This window comes from Mandrillus leucophaeus, unplaced genomic scaffold (assembly GCF_000951045.1).
Source record: "Mandrillus leucophaeus isolate KB7577 unplaced genomic scaffold, Mleu.le_1.0 Scaffold13, whole genome shotgun sequence".
NCBI lineage: Eukaryota > Metazoa > Chordata > Mammalia > Primates > Cercopithecidae > Mandrillus > Mandrillus leucophaeus.
The window spans coordinates 8,644,037-8,657,582 of record NW_012101254.1 but is presented as its reverse complement, the minus strand read 5'-3'; the positions used below and the strand labels follow the sequence as shown (position 1 = coordinate 8,657,582).

Sequence of the window (13,546 nt, the reverse complement as noted above, 5' to 3'; positions counted from 1 at the left end):
GCACAGATGCCGACAGTCTTCGGGTGTGTCCCAAGGGCGCCCATCCATGTCCCTGCAGGTGTGGCTGAGGTCATCGTCCTGGTTGGGGGCCGTCAGATGGTGGGGATGACCCAGCGCTCGCTGGTGGCCGTCACCTGCTGGAACCCGCAGAACAACAAGTGGTACCCCTTAGCCTCGCTGCCCTTCTACGACCGCGAGTTCTTCAGTGTAGTGAGTGCCGGGGACAACATCTACCTCTCAGGTGAGGCCCCCCGGGGCTGGGGCGGGACCAGGCATGGGGATCCCAAGGAGACTGCTCCCCATGTCAGGGCCGAGGAAGGCTGCAGCCCAGAAGTGTCTACTTTGCAGATGAAGGCTTCCTCTGCCCCTGGGGCTGGGCTTGCTGACCCCAGGCCCCTCCTCACCCCGCCTGCTCTCTCTGCCTCCCACACTGCCTCCAGGTGGGATGGAATCAGGGGTGACGCTGGCTGATGTCTGGTGCTACATGTCCCTGCTTGATAACTGGAACCTCGTCTCCAGAATGACAGTCCCCCGCTGTCGGCACAATAGCCTCGTCTACGATGGGAAGATTTACACCCTCGGGGGACTTGGCGTGGCGGGCAACGTGGACCACGTGGAGAGGTAATGAGGCCGTGGTCAGGACAGGGGCATGCTCTATGCTCACCAAGAACTGAAATCACATCACTGTACCTCCTGACACCCACTCAGTGGCGATGGAGCAGAGCCTGGACCATTCATAAGGGCAGTCATCCCAGGCTCTTCAATCATAGCACCGGGGGGCACCAGGGTGTGGGGTACAAGCAGGCGGGAGGACATCTGTGTCACCTTTGCAGTCACTGAGATGGGAGATGGGGCGCTTCTGTCCCGACAACCCATTTAGGTGTCAGACAAGCTGGAGGCCCAAGATCTAGTTGCAGAAGGCCTGGGATGAGCCAGACCCTCCCGGCCAGGCAGTCAGGGAACACCCTGCACATGAGCACCAGCCCAGAGACCACTGGGGTTTCGGGCAAAGCTGGAAGCAATGTTTAAAATGCGGGTCATGCCGGTGGCAGTGCCTCCTTGTCCTGCCAAGCGGGGGTCCTACACCAGGGAGCTCCCTTCCTCCCTCCAGCCACACACACCAGGACATCTGTTCATAATACAGGGAAAGGCCACTGCACACAAACTAAGCAATTTAGGGAGCACATTCTTGCCAACCCTCTAGAACTTTCCAGAAGAAAAAAGCCAAAGGACCTCGTGTGTGAACCTGCCCTCTGCTGGGAGTCCCCGGCTGGCTTCCTCCCGAGGCCATTGTGGAGGGTTAGATACAGGCATGAGGGGTGCTTCCAGGTGAGAATACAAAATCCTTTTCCCTTGAGCCAGGGAGACTGTTCTTACACAGAACGGACGCCTGGGGGAAGAGCTCAGGAAGCTTCGTCAGGCAGCAGAATGGAAGCTTAGTCCTGCTTTTGGAGAAACTAGTGCCTGGAGGGTAACCCATCAGGCTGACCTGGCCCAAAGCACAACCCAGGGGAGACAGCTAAGATCGCCAGAGCCCTTCCTGCACCTGAGCCCACCACCCCCACCGCCACGTGCCACCAGAAAGCACATCTTCCCGTGGGACATCATGTTGCCTATGAAGCCACACATACCCCTCAATTTGTATTTTTCCCCCTTGGTGGCTAATTGGACACTTGACAAATGTTACAGCAAAGATGGCTTACAGAGTGAGACAGGCTCTGAATGCTCATTGTGGGCTTTTAACTCCCCCAAGTGGAGCCCAGAGACAGCTCAGTAACAACATTTAATTGTCATATTGATCTGGCAATCGTGGGCATTCCTGGGTGATGATGAGGATATTAGCGCTGTTGCTGGACCTGGGTTGGCCCCGGTGCTGGCGGCCTTCAGTGTGACCCACTGCCCAGCTATGCATACCCCAAGCATTCTGGAAGCATCCGCTTCCGATCATTTGTCATCCAATAATAAATACATGAAAAAGGAGACATTTTCTCTGTAGGAGTAAACTGAGCTGGATCCGTCATTCTGTCTTGCTTTTGTCAGCTATTTTTAATCTCCTAAGACACTGATTACTCATTTTGCAAACTTATACTTGTTGATAAATATAGAGATTTGTTCAAGGATCAAATGTACCAACTAAGCAGTGAGACAAGCTCAGCTTTTCTGGGGTCCTGGAGCAGTCTGCAAGGCCCAGGGGTTGCCTGTTAGGGCCTTCCCTGGGGGGCGAGGCCTTACTTCTGGCCGTGAAAGGTCAGCATGGGCACAGTGTGAGCAAGACCACCCCGGGAGCCCCAAGAGATGATGGAGCCATCCAGGACGAAAGGGTGCCCTGAAGGGCCCTGAGCCCTTCCTCAGCCCACCGGACTCTGCCAGCTATCCTTGCAGGGGTAGTGCAGGCTTGAAGACCCCTGGGCAGTGTGCATGCAAGTTGGTTGGAGGGTGCAGGCAAAGGAGCACTCACTGCTTTCCAAGAAGTGTAGCTAGACCCCCTTCGGGTGAGTTGCTTTCTGTGGCACACAGTGGCAATGATGAGAATTCAGGGTGACAGGAAGGTCAGGGTAATGGGGATAGACACGAGGGTGCTTTGTTCCCCAGGAAGCACTAATGGTACAAATGGCTATTATATTGATAATGAATGAGATATATGGTGCATTATAATTATATTACATTACGGTATTACAGAAATAGAGCAAGATTATATAATTATAGATTAAGACAACAGCGCAATAGACAAACCTGTATTATATCATTATATAAATAACTGGGTCTAATATTTCATAGCAATATATTGCAGTCGCTGTGGTTACTGGATAAATGATAGCAGAGCGCCTCACTCGGCGGGGTCATTTGCATGTCATTAGCATATCCTTCTCAAGCAGGAAGCTGACAGATTGAGCTGACGGGAGGGCTCATGGCTTGGCAATCAGCCACCTGGAATAACAAGCTCTCAGGAAATTCACATTTGGTGCAATGTGCCATCATACTGAAAGACTGAGGACTAACAGCCACATAATCTTCCACTGTCTCCCAGCTCCTTCTGCAGGAGCTCTTTGGAGCCCTGCCATATTGGCTTAAAAAGCAGATATCTGAACTTCTGACACTGTCCAAAAAGACACTTACTCCATTGCATATAAGCCACATATCATTCGTCTGGGGCTTAATTGAATCTGCCCCACTGCTGCCCTTTGAGACATTCCAGCCTCTTCTCAAATCCAAGTACAGAACTGGACGTCATATCACCCTCGCTTGGAGGCAGACGCACGGGCTCTGGGAGGCCAGCTTCCTGGGGCTCTGGGCTGTGACCGAGGCTCACAGAAAGAAAGCAGGCCCCGTGTGCCTCCCAGGAAAGATGTGCTGGGGACAGACCCAACCCTGGTGGCACAGCACGCCATGCCCAGGCCTCCAGTTGCATCCAGGCACTCACCGAACAGGAGCAGCGTGGTGGGTGGTAGATGTGTCCCCCGCTGGGAGGGCCTAAGTATGGAGGCAACTGGAGTTGGGAGAGCAGCCCCCAAGGAACCCAACAGAAACACTGAGGACCAATATTCCAGCTTCCCCGTGAAGTAAGACCTCAAACCTCCCAGTGACCTGGCCAGGCTGCTGAACCCCAAGTCTGCTTTTCCCAGCAGCTGCCTCCTGTTGTCCTTTCTCCCATCTTGTCTGGAACTCATGCTGTCATTTCATCCTCTTCCTCTGCTGCTTTGTCCTGCACCCTACATCAGCAGATCTGTTCAATCCAACCGTTTGCATTCTCGGCGCCCAGCCTTGGGGGCTGAATGGTGATGGAGGAAATCCCACTCCACAACACACTGGCCCCACCACGCGGGAAGGGAAGGCCCCCATCTGCTACCGGCTCCTTCACGCTACAAGGCAGCCTTTCTGGGTTTCCTTCTTTAGCACTTTCTCCCACTCTCAAGAGCAGTTATTTCTTGTCTTGACCTCTCTCCTCAGAGAGCTGACCCTACAGACTCTCCCACTACTTTGGTCAACCCTGACTCCTGCTTCACAAAGAAAATGGAGCCATCAGTCAAGAACTTGCTCACCTTCCTGTGGTCACTCCTGCAAATACAGCTACACTCGTGCCATCCTTGACTTCCTTTCTCCTGTGCAAATGGACTCCACATTCCCTCCACACTTTGGATTCCATTTGCATCCACCTCCTGAAAGCTTCCATCATCAGCTCTCCCCTCTCTTTCGTATACACTTAATCTTTCATTATCCAGTTGGACTCCTTCCTATTTTAGCACGTACATACACACAAGTAAACATTCCCCTTAAAAGTTAAAACAAGACCTGTTTTTCACTGGCTCGTGAGATCTGAATGTTAAAATTACAGGAACTCTGAGCCAGTTGTTAACCACAAAAATTTAACAATTTCTAATTATTAAAAATTATGTACACAATATTAAAAACAAAGGTAATTCATACTCACAATTCATCACTTCCTAATTTTTTACTACATTTTACTGCTCTCTTGGGCCTTGAGGTTTATATATGCCCATTGCACCTCTCCAGGGAGGAGATTCCAGAGAATGGTGGCCACAGCACATCTCTTTCCAACTCCATGTTCAGCAACATCCCTATGGTAGCTTGAAATCAACCAAGTGGGAGGAGTGACATCACAGAAACCAGCAAATGCTGCAAACCATGACGTTTTCCCTAGAGAGCTGGCTGTTAAACATTCATCAGCATTCCATTGACCCCTCTCAGCTCCAGATTCTTTTCTAGGTCCTACCTTCTGTGCCTCTTCACAGCTAAGTTTCTTCCAAAAGAAGTCTACACCCACGGTCTCCAGTGACACAAATGGCTTCTGCACCTCTTGTTCCAGTTGAAGTGCCCTTGACTACAGAGCAGTGGCCTGCTGGAGATTCTATCCTCCATCCTTGAAGCCCTCGCCTTTGGGGGCATAGCCACTCACTCGCTGTTGGGACCTTGGCTGCCCTCCGAGGATACCTCTCAGCTCCCCTCTTAAAGGCTACATTTCCCCAGTTTGTCCTCAGCCCCCATGCACTTCACATCTCCCCAGCGTACTCCTGAGCTTCCATTTCCAGCTTTGTGCCAGAGATCCCACAGCTGAATATTTAATCCACACCCAAATATCTGACTGTCTGCTGCACATCCCCAGTCTGTTGCCCACATATACTGTAAATTTCCTGTGAAAAAAACTGAAATCACCCTCCTCCCTCAACCTCCCCATCCCACCAGTAGTGTCACCATCCACCAGTCTCCCAAGCCAGACCCTGAACCATTCTTGGCAACTGTCTCCTTTAGCACCAGCATCTCACCAATGAGCAGCCACACCCATTCGCCTCTCTTTCTGTTCCTGTGTCCTCATACTCTTGTCATCCCTTGGTCCCAGCCACTGTCGCATCTCACCAAATTTCTTGTGCAGATTAGTCTAACTAGTCTCCCTGCTTCTGACCTCCTCACTCCAGGACATACTCCACCCTGCAGACACAGTGATCTCTCTAGAGGCCAAATTTGATCACATTATTTCCCTGCTTAAAACCTTCAGGACAGCCAGGCACTGTGGCTCACATCTGTAATCCCAGCACTTTAGGAGGCCAAGGTGGGAGGATTGCTTAAGCTCAAGGGTTCAAGACCAGCCTGGGCAACATAGGGAGACCTCATCTCTATGAAAAATCAAAAAAATTAGCCAGGCATGATGCTGCACACCTGTAGTCCCAGCTACTCAGGAGGCTGAGGTGGGAGAATTGCTTAAGACCAGAAGATCAAGGCTGCAGTGAGCTGTGACCATGCTGCTGCATTCTAGCCTGGGCGAGAGAGCAAGACCCTGTCTCAAACAAACAAACCTTCACCCACTGCACTCTAGATAAAGCCCAACTCCCTTAGCTTTGCACACATGGCCATTTTGTTTTTGTTTTTGTTTTTTTGAGACAGAGTTTTGCTCTTGTTGCCTAGGCTGGAGTGTAATGGCGCAACCTTGGTTCACCGCAGCCTCTGCCTCCCAGGTTTCAGCAGTTCTCCTGCCTCAGCCTCTGGAGTAGCTGGGATTATAGGCATGTGCCACCACGCCCAGCTAATTTTTTTTTTTCTTTTTCTTTTTCTTTTTTTTTTTGGATTTTTAGTAGAGACGGTGTTTCTCCATGTTGGTCAGGCTGGTCTCAAACTCTCGACTCAACTCAGGTGATCAAACTCAGGTGATCCACCCACCTCGGCCTCTCAAAGTGCTGGGATTACAGGCATGAGCCACCGCACCTGGCCCTTTTTAACTTTTTAACTAACCCCCACTTCTAACTTTTAACTTTTTAACTAACCCCTGGCCCTTTTTAACTAACCCCCACTTCCAGCCATTCCATACTATGGAAGCACCTTGACTGACGATAGGGTTATTTCCTGATAAACTCATTAAAAGTTGAAAATATTCTAAATCAAAAATACATCTAATACACCTGCCCTACTGAACATCGTAGTTTAGCCAGCTTACCTTAAACATGCTCTGAACACTTACGTTAGCCTACAGCTGGGCAAGAGCATCTAACACAAAGCCTACTTTATAATAAGATGTCAAATATCTCATGGATTTTATTGAACACTGCACATTACATGAAAATTGCAATCGTTTTGCACCATCATAAAGTTGAAAAATCGTAAGTCGGGGACTGTCTGTACTCTAAATTCTCCCAAAATGCCACCTTTGCCTACTGCTCTCCCTTCACCTGTAATGCTTTCCCTGTGCCCGCTCAGCCCGGCTTCCCATCCACCTAGCTAGTAGCTTATTCACCCTTCAAGGCCCAGCCTGGTTATCGGCACCTCTAGGAAGCTAATATGACCTATTGGAGCTGCCGGGTGCTCCCTGCCATGTGCACCTTGGGTTTCTCGCCTTCAGACCACTCAGCATCCTGCATGTAATTGTTCTTTGTGTGTTTTATTTGGCTTGCCTTCTTCATGAGGCCATAAGCGCCTTGAGGGCAGGAATGGTACTTCATCCAGCACGTTTCTCCAGTTTCCAGCCCAGGGCCTAGCTATAAAGCACATGCTCAGTGCAGCATTGCCAAATGCAAGGGCAGGATTGAGCTGGATAGAGAGGAGGGGAGCACTGTGTGAGCAAAGGGATGGAGACAGGAATTCTGCAGAGGCTGCCACAGGCAGAAAGAGCCCACTGATGTTCCAGAGGAAGGCTGAGAGGGCTAATTTGGACCAGACCCTACAAGGCCTTGAGTGTCTCATCGCAGTACCTCCCATCGCTGTGTGATCTCAGGCTATGCTGGCCATGCTGAGGGCAAGGAGCAAATGGTAGTCTGCTGCCCTTGCTTGTGACCTCTGCCCCGCGCAAGGTCCATCTTGACCCTGGACTCTTTTTCTCCTCTCCTGCAGGTATGACACCATCACAAACCAATGGGAGGCCGTGGCCCCTCTGCCCAAGGCAGTGCACTCTGCTGCAGCCACAGTGTGTGGTGGCAAGATCTACGTGTTTGGTGGGGTGAATGAGGCAGGCCGAGCTGCCGGTGTCCTCCAGTCTTACGTTCCTCAGACCAACACGTGGAGCTTCATCGAGTCCCCAATGATTGGTGAGAACCAGTGGTGTCCTCAGCCCAGGGCCAGGGTCGCACCCCTGCCTCGCTGATTTGTTCAGTATCCATGCCCAGAAGTCAGGCTAAGCCCAACAGCTCTGCAGACCCAGATCTAGAGGGTGGCAGGAGTTGCTGAGCCCCCAGTTCAGGTGTCTGGAGTAGGGCAAGGGAGTCAAGGCTCCAGGTTCCCCTGGGCCCCAGACCTGTCTCCAGGCCAGTCACTTGTTGGAAGTCTTTCCAGCTTCCTTCCCTGGAGGGTCTGCTGGGAAAGAAAAGGAGAGGGAAGTCCGAGACAAGATGCCGTGACCTGCCTGCTCTGCTCTCCTCACAGACAACAAGTATGCCCCCGCTGTCACACTCAATGGCTTCGTTTTCATCCTGGGCGGGGCTTATGCCAGAGCCACCACCATCTACGACCCTGAGAAAGGAAACATTAAGGCGGGCCCAAACATGAACCACTCTCGCCAGTTCTGCAGGTGAGGGGCTGTGGCACCTTGGTTAGGGCTGGGACGGAGGAGCGGGAGGAGGAGGGGTGTGACCACAATGATTTCCCACCATTCAGTGGCCATAATGATTCCCAGGCCCAGAGCAGTGGCCCTCCCCATCCAACCACAGGAGTGGGCATTAGCCCAGACCAGTAGGGTGGGGCACCCAGAGCAGCCCACAGCAGCCTCTGGCCCAGGAGCCTATCCCCAGGGCTCCAGCTGACCCCAATTCCAGCAGAAAGGAACTATTTCCTGAAGGCATCAAGGCTACCCTGTTCTCAGTGAGAGGTGAGGTCTGCTTCCCCCAGGACCACCTGCCCCATCACAGACGGGAGGCAGTGCCAGGCCAGAGCAGTGCCAGGCCAGTGTGATGCCCTACAGGAACAAGTGATTTCTTGGGGGAATGCTCTGACAGCATGAATGACAGCATGAATGATCCTGATGGCCTTGGGAGCTGTGCTTGGGGCTCAGAGTCCCAAAGGCTGACTGGGTAAAAGCACACACAAACCTGCCCCTGCAGGCAGAGAAGGTAGAGGGCCAAGTGTGGCTCGGTCCCCAGGCTTCCTGGCCCTGTGGCAATGAGACACCAGTCCCTGCTCTTCCAACCCCATCCTTTCCTAGACTAAGAGGAACAAGGAATAAGAAGGGGCCCCAAGGCCGGGCACAGTGGCTCACGTCTATAATCCCAGCACTTTGGGAGGCCGAGGTGGGTGGATAACTTGAGATCAGGAGTTCGAGACCAGCCTGGCCGACATGGTAAAACCCCGACTCTACTAAAAATACAAAAATTTGCCAAGCATGGTGGTGTGTGCCTGTAATCCCAGCTACTCAGGAGGCTGAGGCAGGAGAATCGCTTGAACCCAGGAGGCGGAGGTTGCAGTGAGCCGAGATCATGCCACAGCACTCCAGCCTGGGTGACAGAACGAGACTCCGTCTAAAAAAAGAAAAAGGGGGGCCTCAGAAACCCCACTGTCAGGACTCCCATAGCAGATGCTTCCTGAAGATATCTTGTGCCTGTGCAGAGGTAACTGCAGAATCTTCAGTATGGGAATAGCATGAAGTACTTACTGAGTGCCCATTGTCTGTGTAGCATAGCTAGAAAAGATACAACCTACTAGCACGTCAGTGACCTTGGACACATCCCTTCCCCTCTCTGGGGAAGTTCTGTCTGTAAAACAGGCGGTTGGACCAGACAACTGCTAAGCTCCTGTTGGACTGAGATTTTACAATTCCTGAGCCATACTTCCATGTCACATACCCTAATGGTGGCAGTGTGCAGAGCACAGTCTGACTGCCCTGTCCACTGATGCAGACAACTGGAGCATTACGCTTCACTTGGGAGGATGCCCGCACCTCCTCTGAGACTAGAAATGAATGGGAAACGGCCAGGTATGGTGGCTCATGCCTGTAATCCCAGCACTTTGGGAGGCTGAAGTGGACGATTCACAAGGTCAGGAGTTTGAGACCAGCCTGGCCAACATGGTGAAACCCCATCTCTAATAACAATACAAAAATTAGCTGGGGTGGTGACACATGCCTGTAATCCCAGCTACTTGGGAGGCTAAGGTAGGAGAATCGCTTGAACCCAGGAGGTGGAGGTTGCAGTGAGATTGCACCATTGCACTCCAGCCTGAGCAACAAGAGCGAAACTCCATATTAACCAAAAAAAAAAACAAAAAACAGAGGCTGGGTGCGGTGGCTCATGCCTGTAATCCCAGCACTTTGGGAGGCCGAGGTGGATGGATCACAAGGTCAGGAGTTCAAGACCAGCCTGACCAACATGGTGAAACCCCATCTCTACTAAAAATACAAAAATTAGCCAGGTGTGGTGGCAGTCACCTGTAATCCCAGCTACTCAGGAGGCTGAGGCAGGAGAATTGCTTGAACCCGGCAGGCAGAGGTTGTAGTGAGCCAAGATCACACCACTACACTCCAGCATGAGTGACAGAGCATGACTCCATGTCAAAAAAAAAAAAAAAATGGGAAAGACTTAATGGTAAGTGGGAGAGTTAAGCTAGGTCTTGCAAGAGAATCAGGGAATAGGTGCACCACAGAAGGAAAATATGAGGGCCCCAGATGGCATGAAACTAAGGGAGAGAAGACTAGAAGCTCCAGGGTCTGGTAAAAAGTCCCTCTTTAAGACATTTCAGAAACGGGTGGAGCCTTTGAAAAGGTATGTGTCCAATGTCAGGGAATAGCCAAGAAGAAATGGCCATTAGCTAAAAGAGAGTCAGGGCCAGTAACAAGATGTGGATGTCAGTGCAAAGAGGTAGCTGAAATGCATTAAGGAAGTCAGTGCAGAGAGGGGCCAGATGCTGAGCCCTCATGATGAAACTGACTGAGACAACAGGAGCAAGCCAGTGAGTGTCACACAGGGAAGGGGTCCAGGCACAACCATCGGTCACCCTGCAGAGCATGCTCGGCCCTTGCAATCCTGGGTGGGCAGCAGCACCAGGTCACACAGGAGCACCTTGGCAGGTGGAGCTCCCGGTCAAGTGGCTGACGTTCAATTCCAGCTGAGCTCCTTATTATTCTCTCCCGTCATTCTTGTGAGTCATGTTCCCAATTTGATTTGAGCAGTAGGAAGGCTGCGTGTGCCACACAAAAGAGACTCCAGAAAGCCTCAGTGACCTGAGCTGAGTGCCTGCACAGAGATCTTTCCTCTCCCAGCCATGGTTAGTCACTCTGGCGGGGCAGGGAGGGAGCGCCTTCTGCCGCTCGTAGGGTGGCATAGCACAGCTTCCTGACTGGCCCTAGAGGACAGGTGTTTTTCATGTCAGCCTGGGTCAGAGGGCAAAGAAGGGCAGCAAGATCCCAGATGCCTTTTGCAAAAGGCACAGGCAACCTACAACAGGACACGATGTTGAGAACCTATCTCCAGGGCCAAGTTGGAAGTGAAATGCCTAACTCTGTCCTTGCTTTCCCCCAACAGTGCCGTGGTGCTTGATGGCAAGATTTATGCAACTGGAGGCATTGTCAGCAGTGAGGGGCCCGCACTGGGCAACATGGAGGCCTATGAGCCCACAACCAACACATGGACCCTCCTCCCCCACATGCCCTGCCCTGTCTTCAGACACGGCTGCGTCGTGATAAAGAAATATATTCAAAGCGGCTGACATCAGCAGAAAGCCCATGATAAGACTGTGGACAAGTCTGGTGAGGCAAGTGCCACGCAATGATAATTTTCCAGCGACACCAACAAGAGGCCAACAAAATACAATCAAGGAACTCACTGCGCTCAACATGTTGAATATTCTCTACATTGAATGTAGAAAATCATCCTCACCTTTGGGTGAAACGGAGGCACCATGCATGGAGCCGCAGGAACCACAATCCCACTGTGGGGCTGGCTGCCTCCTGACCAGGCGCCCGCCCTGAACAGGGGCACCCGCTCTGCCAGGTGCAATAGAGTTTCACATATTTTTCAACTGGGAGAGAGAAGCCGTCTTTTCCTTCCTGCAGAGCAAGCTTGATCCCTAAACAACCATAGATCAGTTATCTTATGACGACATTAGGCATCAGGCTCTCTTGGAATAAGATCAAAGTGTCCTTATCACTTTGATTCCTACTTTTGTTTTTTAACCAATCTACACTTTCAGTGGCCGACAGAAAACAAGGGACAATACTGTGCATCACAAGGCCTAGGAGGCTGCTGGTCCCCACTGGGGCCGAAGAGAAGCCCAGCTGCCCACGCTGAGCCAGGGGTGGCAGCCGTGGGAGAGCCGGGGAGCGAGGACAGCGGTCTGTCCTTCACAGGTTTTTCTACTGTGTTTTTGCTGGAGAAGGACAAAGTGATTGCGCTAGCTTTCTCTTACCCAGTATGAATTATTTAGATTTCTGAGGCATTTTCTTGATAAACAAAAGGCTATTTTTAAGTACTGAGAGGAGAAGCAGGCCACAAGAGGGATAATGTTGTGGGAATTCCCAAAGCTCTTTGTAGGTAGTGCCAGAGGGGGGCTTTTGCTCTCATTTTTCTATGTGCAGAATAGAGGATCTCTCCTGGGGTGGGCAATGGCCCCATTTTATTTTTAGAAAAAGTAACTCCCAGACAGCCCCATAAAAGCTGTGCCCAAGGAAGAAGAGTCTGCTCTAGAAGGAGCCCGGTTCTGGCTCAGGACACCGGCCCAGCTCCCTCCATGAGGTCAAGCTGAGGACCCAGGCCAGTGGGAAGGGAAGGAGGGAGAATAAGCATCTATAAAGCACAGGAGACTATTTTTGATATTCATAGCTATATATTAAGGCACCTGCCGCAAGAGCTCTCAGGATGGGGACAGCCTTCTTAGTGGAGCCATGGCAGCAAGGCCTGAGGGCATGAGCAGAACCACTCTTCTTGTCACATATGAACCTGAGAAAAGGGAAGCCAGGAGGGAGGTCACACCGTGGCTCAAAAGGGAAAGGCCTTCCCGCTAGTCCTTAGCCCCTCAAACCTCACACGGTCAACAGTTTCCATTCCAGGGCAGGAAGAATGCTGCCGCCACCACCGCCACCACTGCGCTGTTGAGTTGAAGTTGGTACCAAATACACATTTACCACTTTTATATCTGGGAAGTCAACTTGCCATCGTTTCATGATAACAACCATTTATAAGAGAAAAAGACAGGACATGCTTTCCATCTTTTAGTATTTGATGACACAAAATTCCAGTTCTAATGCTGGGCATCAACTTCTAGCACTACGAGTGTGGCTCCCACTTGGACAAGATACCGAGCTTCGTTATGCAGTTTTTAATATTATTTATTATTTTAAAAAGTAATAAGCACAAAACTACATACATTGTATGTCATTTAAAGTATTTATGTCAAACAGGGTGCAAGTGTGAACCCAAGGACTGGAGCACAAATTCCTAACTGCCTGGGGCAGGGCTAATGTTAGCATTGGTGTGCGTCTGCCTCCAAAGGAGGTTCTAGTGGTCAGCGAGACTCAACACAGATGACATTGAAATTCCGTTTCTCTCCTCATCATCACACTGGAGCAAAACTGGCTATTTCTGTGAATGATATAAAACAGGGTTCTCTGTAATGGTATTGTACATAGTATATGTTTATTGTTAAGTTCTTGTTATATTATAATAAATATATTTATAGATCTAGACTTGGAAGCCAGCGTAATCTTTGTGTGCCATCGTCCTGCCACAGGGATGCAAAACCTGTTCTACCCCTCATAGATCAGCTGTACGGGTTCTCTCATAGACTTTAGTGCAGATCTTGATGATTAGAAAGGATAGGACTCCATATTGAGGGAAGGTTTAGAGTTGAAAAGCCAAGAAGAAAAGACAATTGAAGGTCAAAGTTGAAAGGGACTTGCAAACACGCTGACACTGACTCTGAGGCTCTTTCTTTCATTGAAGTGCTCTTCTTATTACACCTGTGCAACTGAAAGCTTCAAAACTGTTAGCTTCCCACGGTATCACTCCTGTGCTGGGGACCGACTTAGAGCCACATGGCAATTCCAGCTCATGAGCCTAAGAAGAGACGCAACACACTTTCTCTAGGAAGAGGAATACAGGGTGATTTCTTTTCTTTTCTTTTT

General features: G+C 50.7%; 1 protein-coding gene across 1 annotated transcript in view; it reads left to right on the top strand.

Annotated features, from left to right (window-relative positions):
• KLHL29 (kelch-like family member 29) overlaps positions 1-13,108 on the top strand; it is a 247,132-nt gene extending 234,024 nt beyond the window's left edge. The window contains exons 9-13 of the mRNA XM_011972723.1: positions 59-241; positions 441-621; positions 7,336-7,529; positions 7,864-8,008; positions 10,950-13,108. Of these exons, the coding sequence (XP_011828113.1) occupies positions 59-241; positions 441-621; positions 7,336-7,529; positions 7,864-8,008; positions 10,950-11,133 (887 nt within the window). The 3' untranslated portion in view covers positions 11,134-13,108. The remainder of the gene's footprint in view (positions 1-58; positions 242-440; positions 622-7,335; positions 7,530-7,863; positions 8,009-10,949) is intronic.
• The last annotated feature ends 438 nt before the right edge of the window (positions 13,109-13,546 follow it).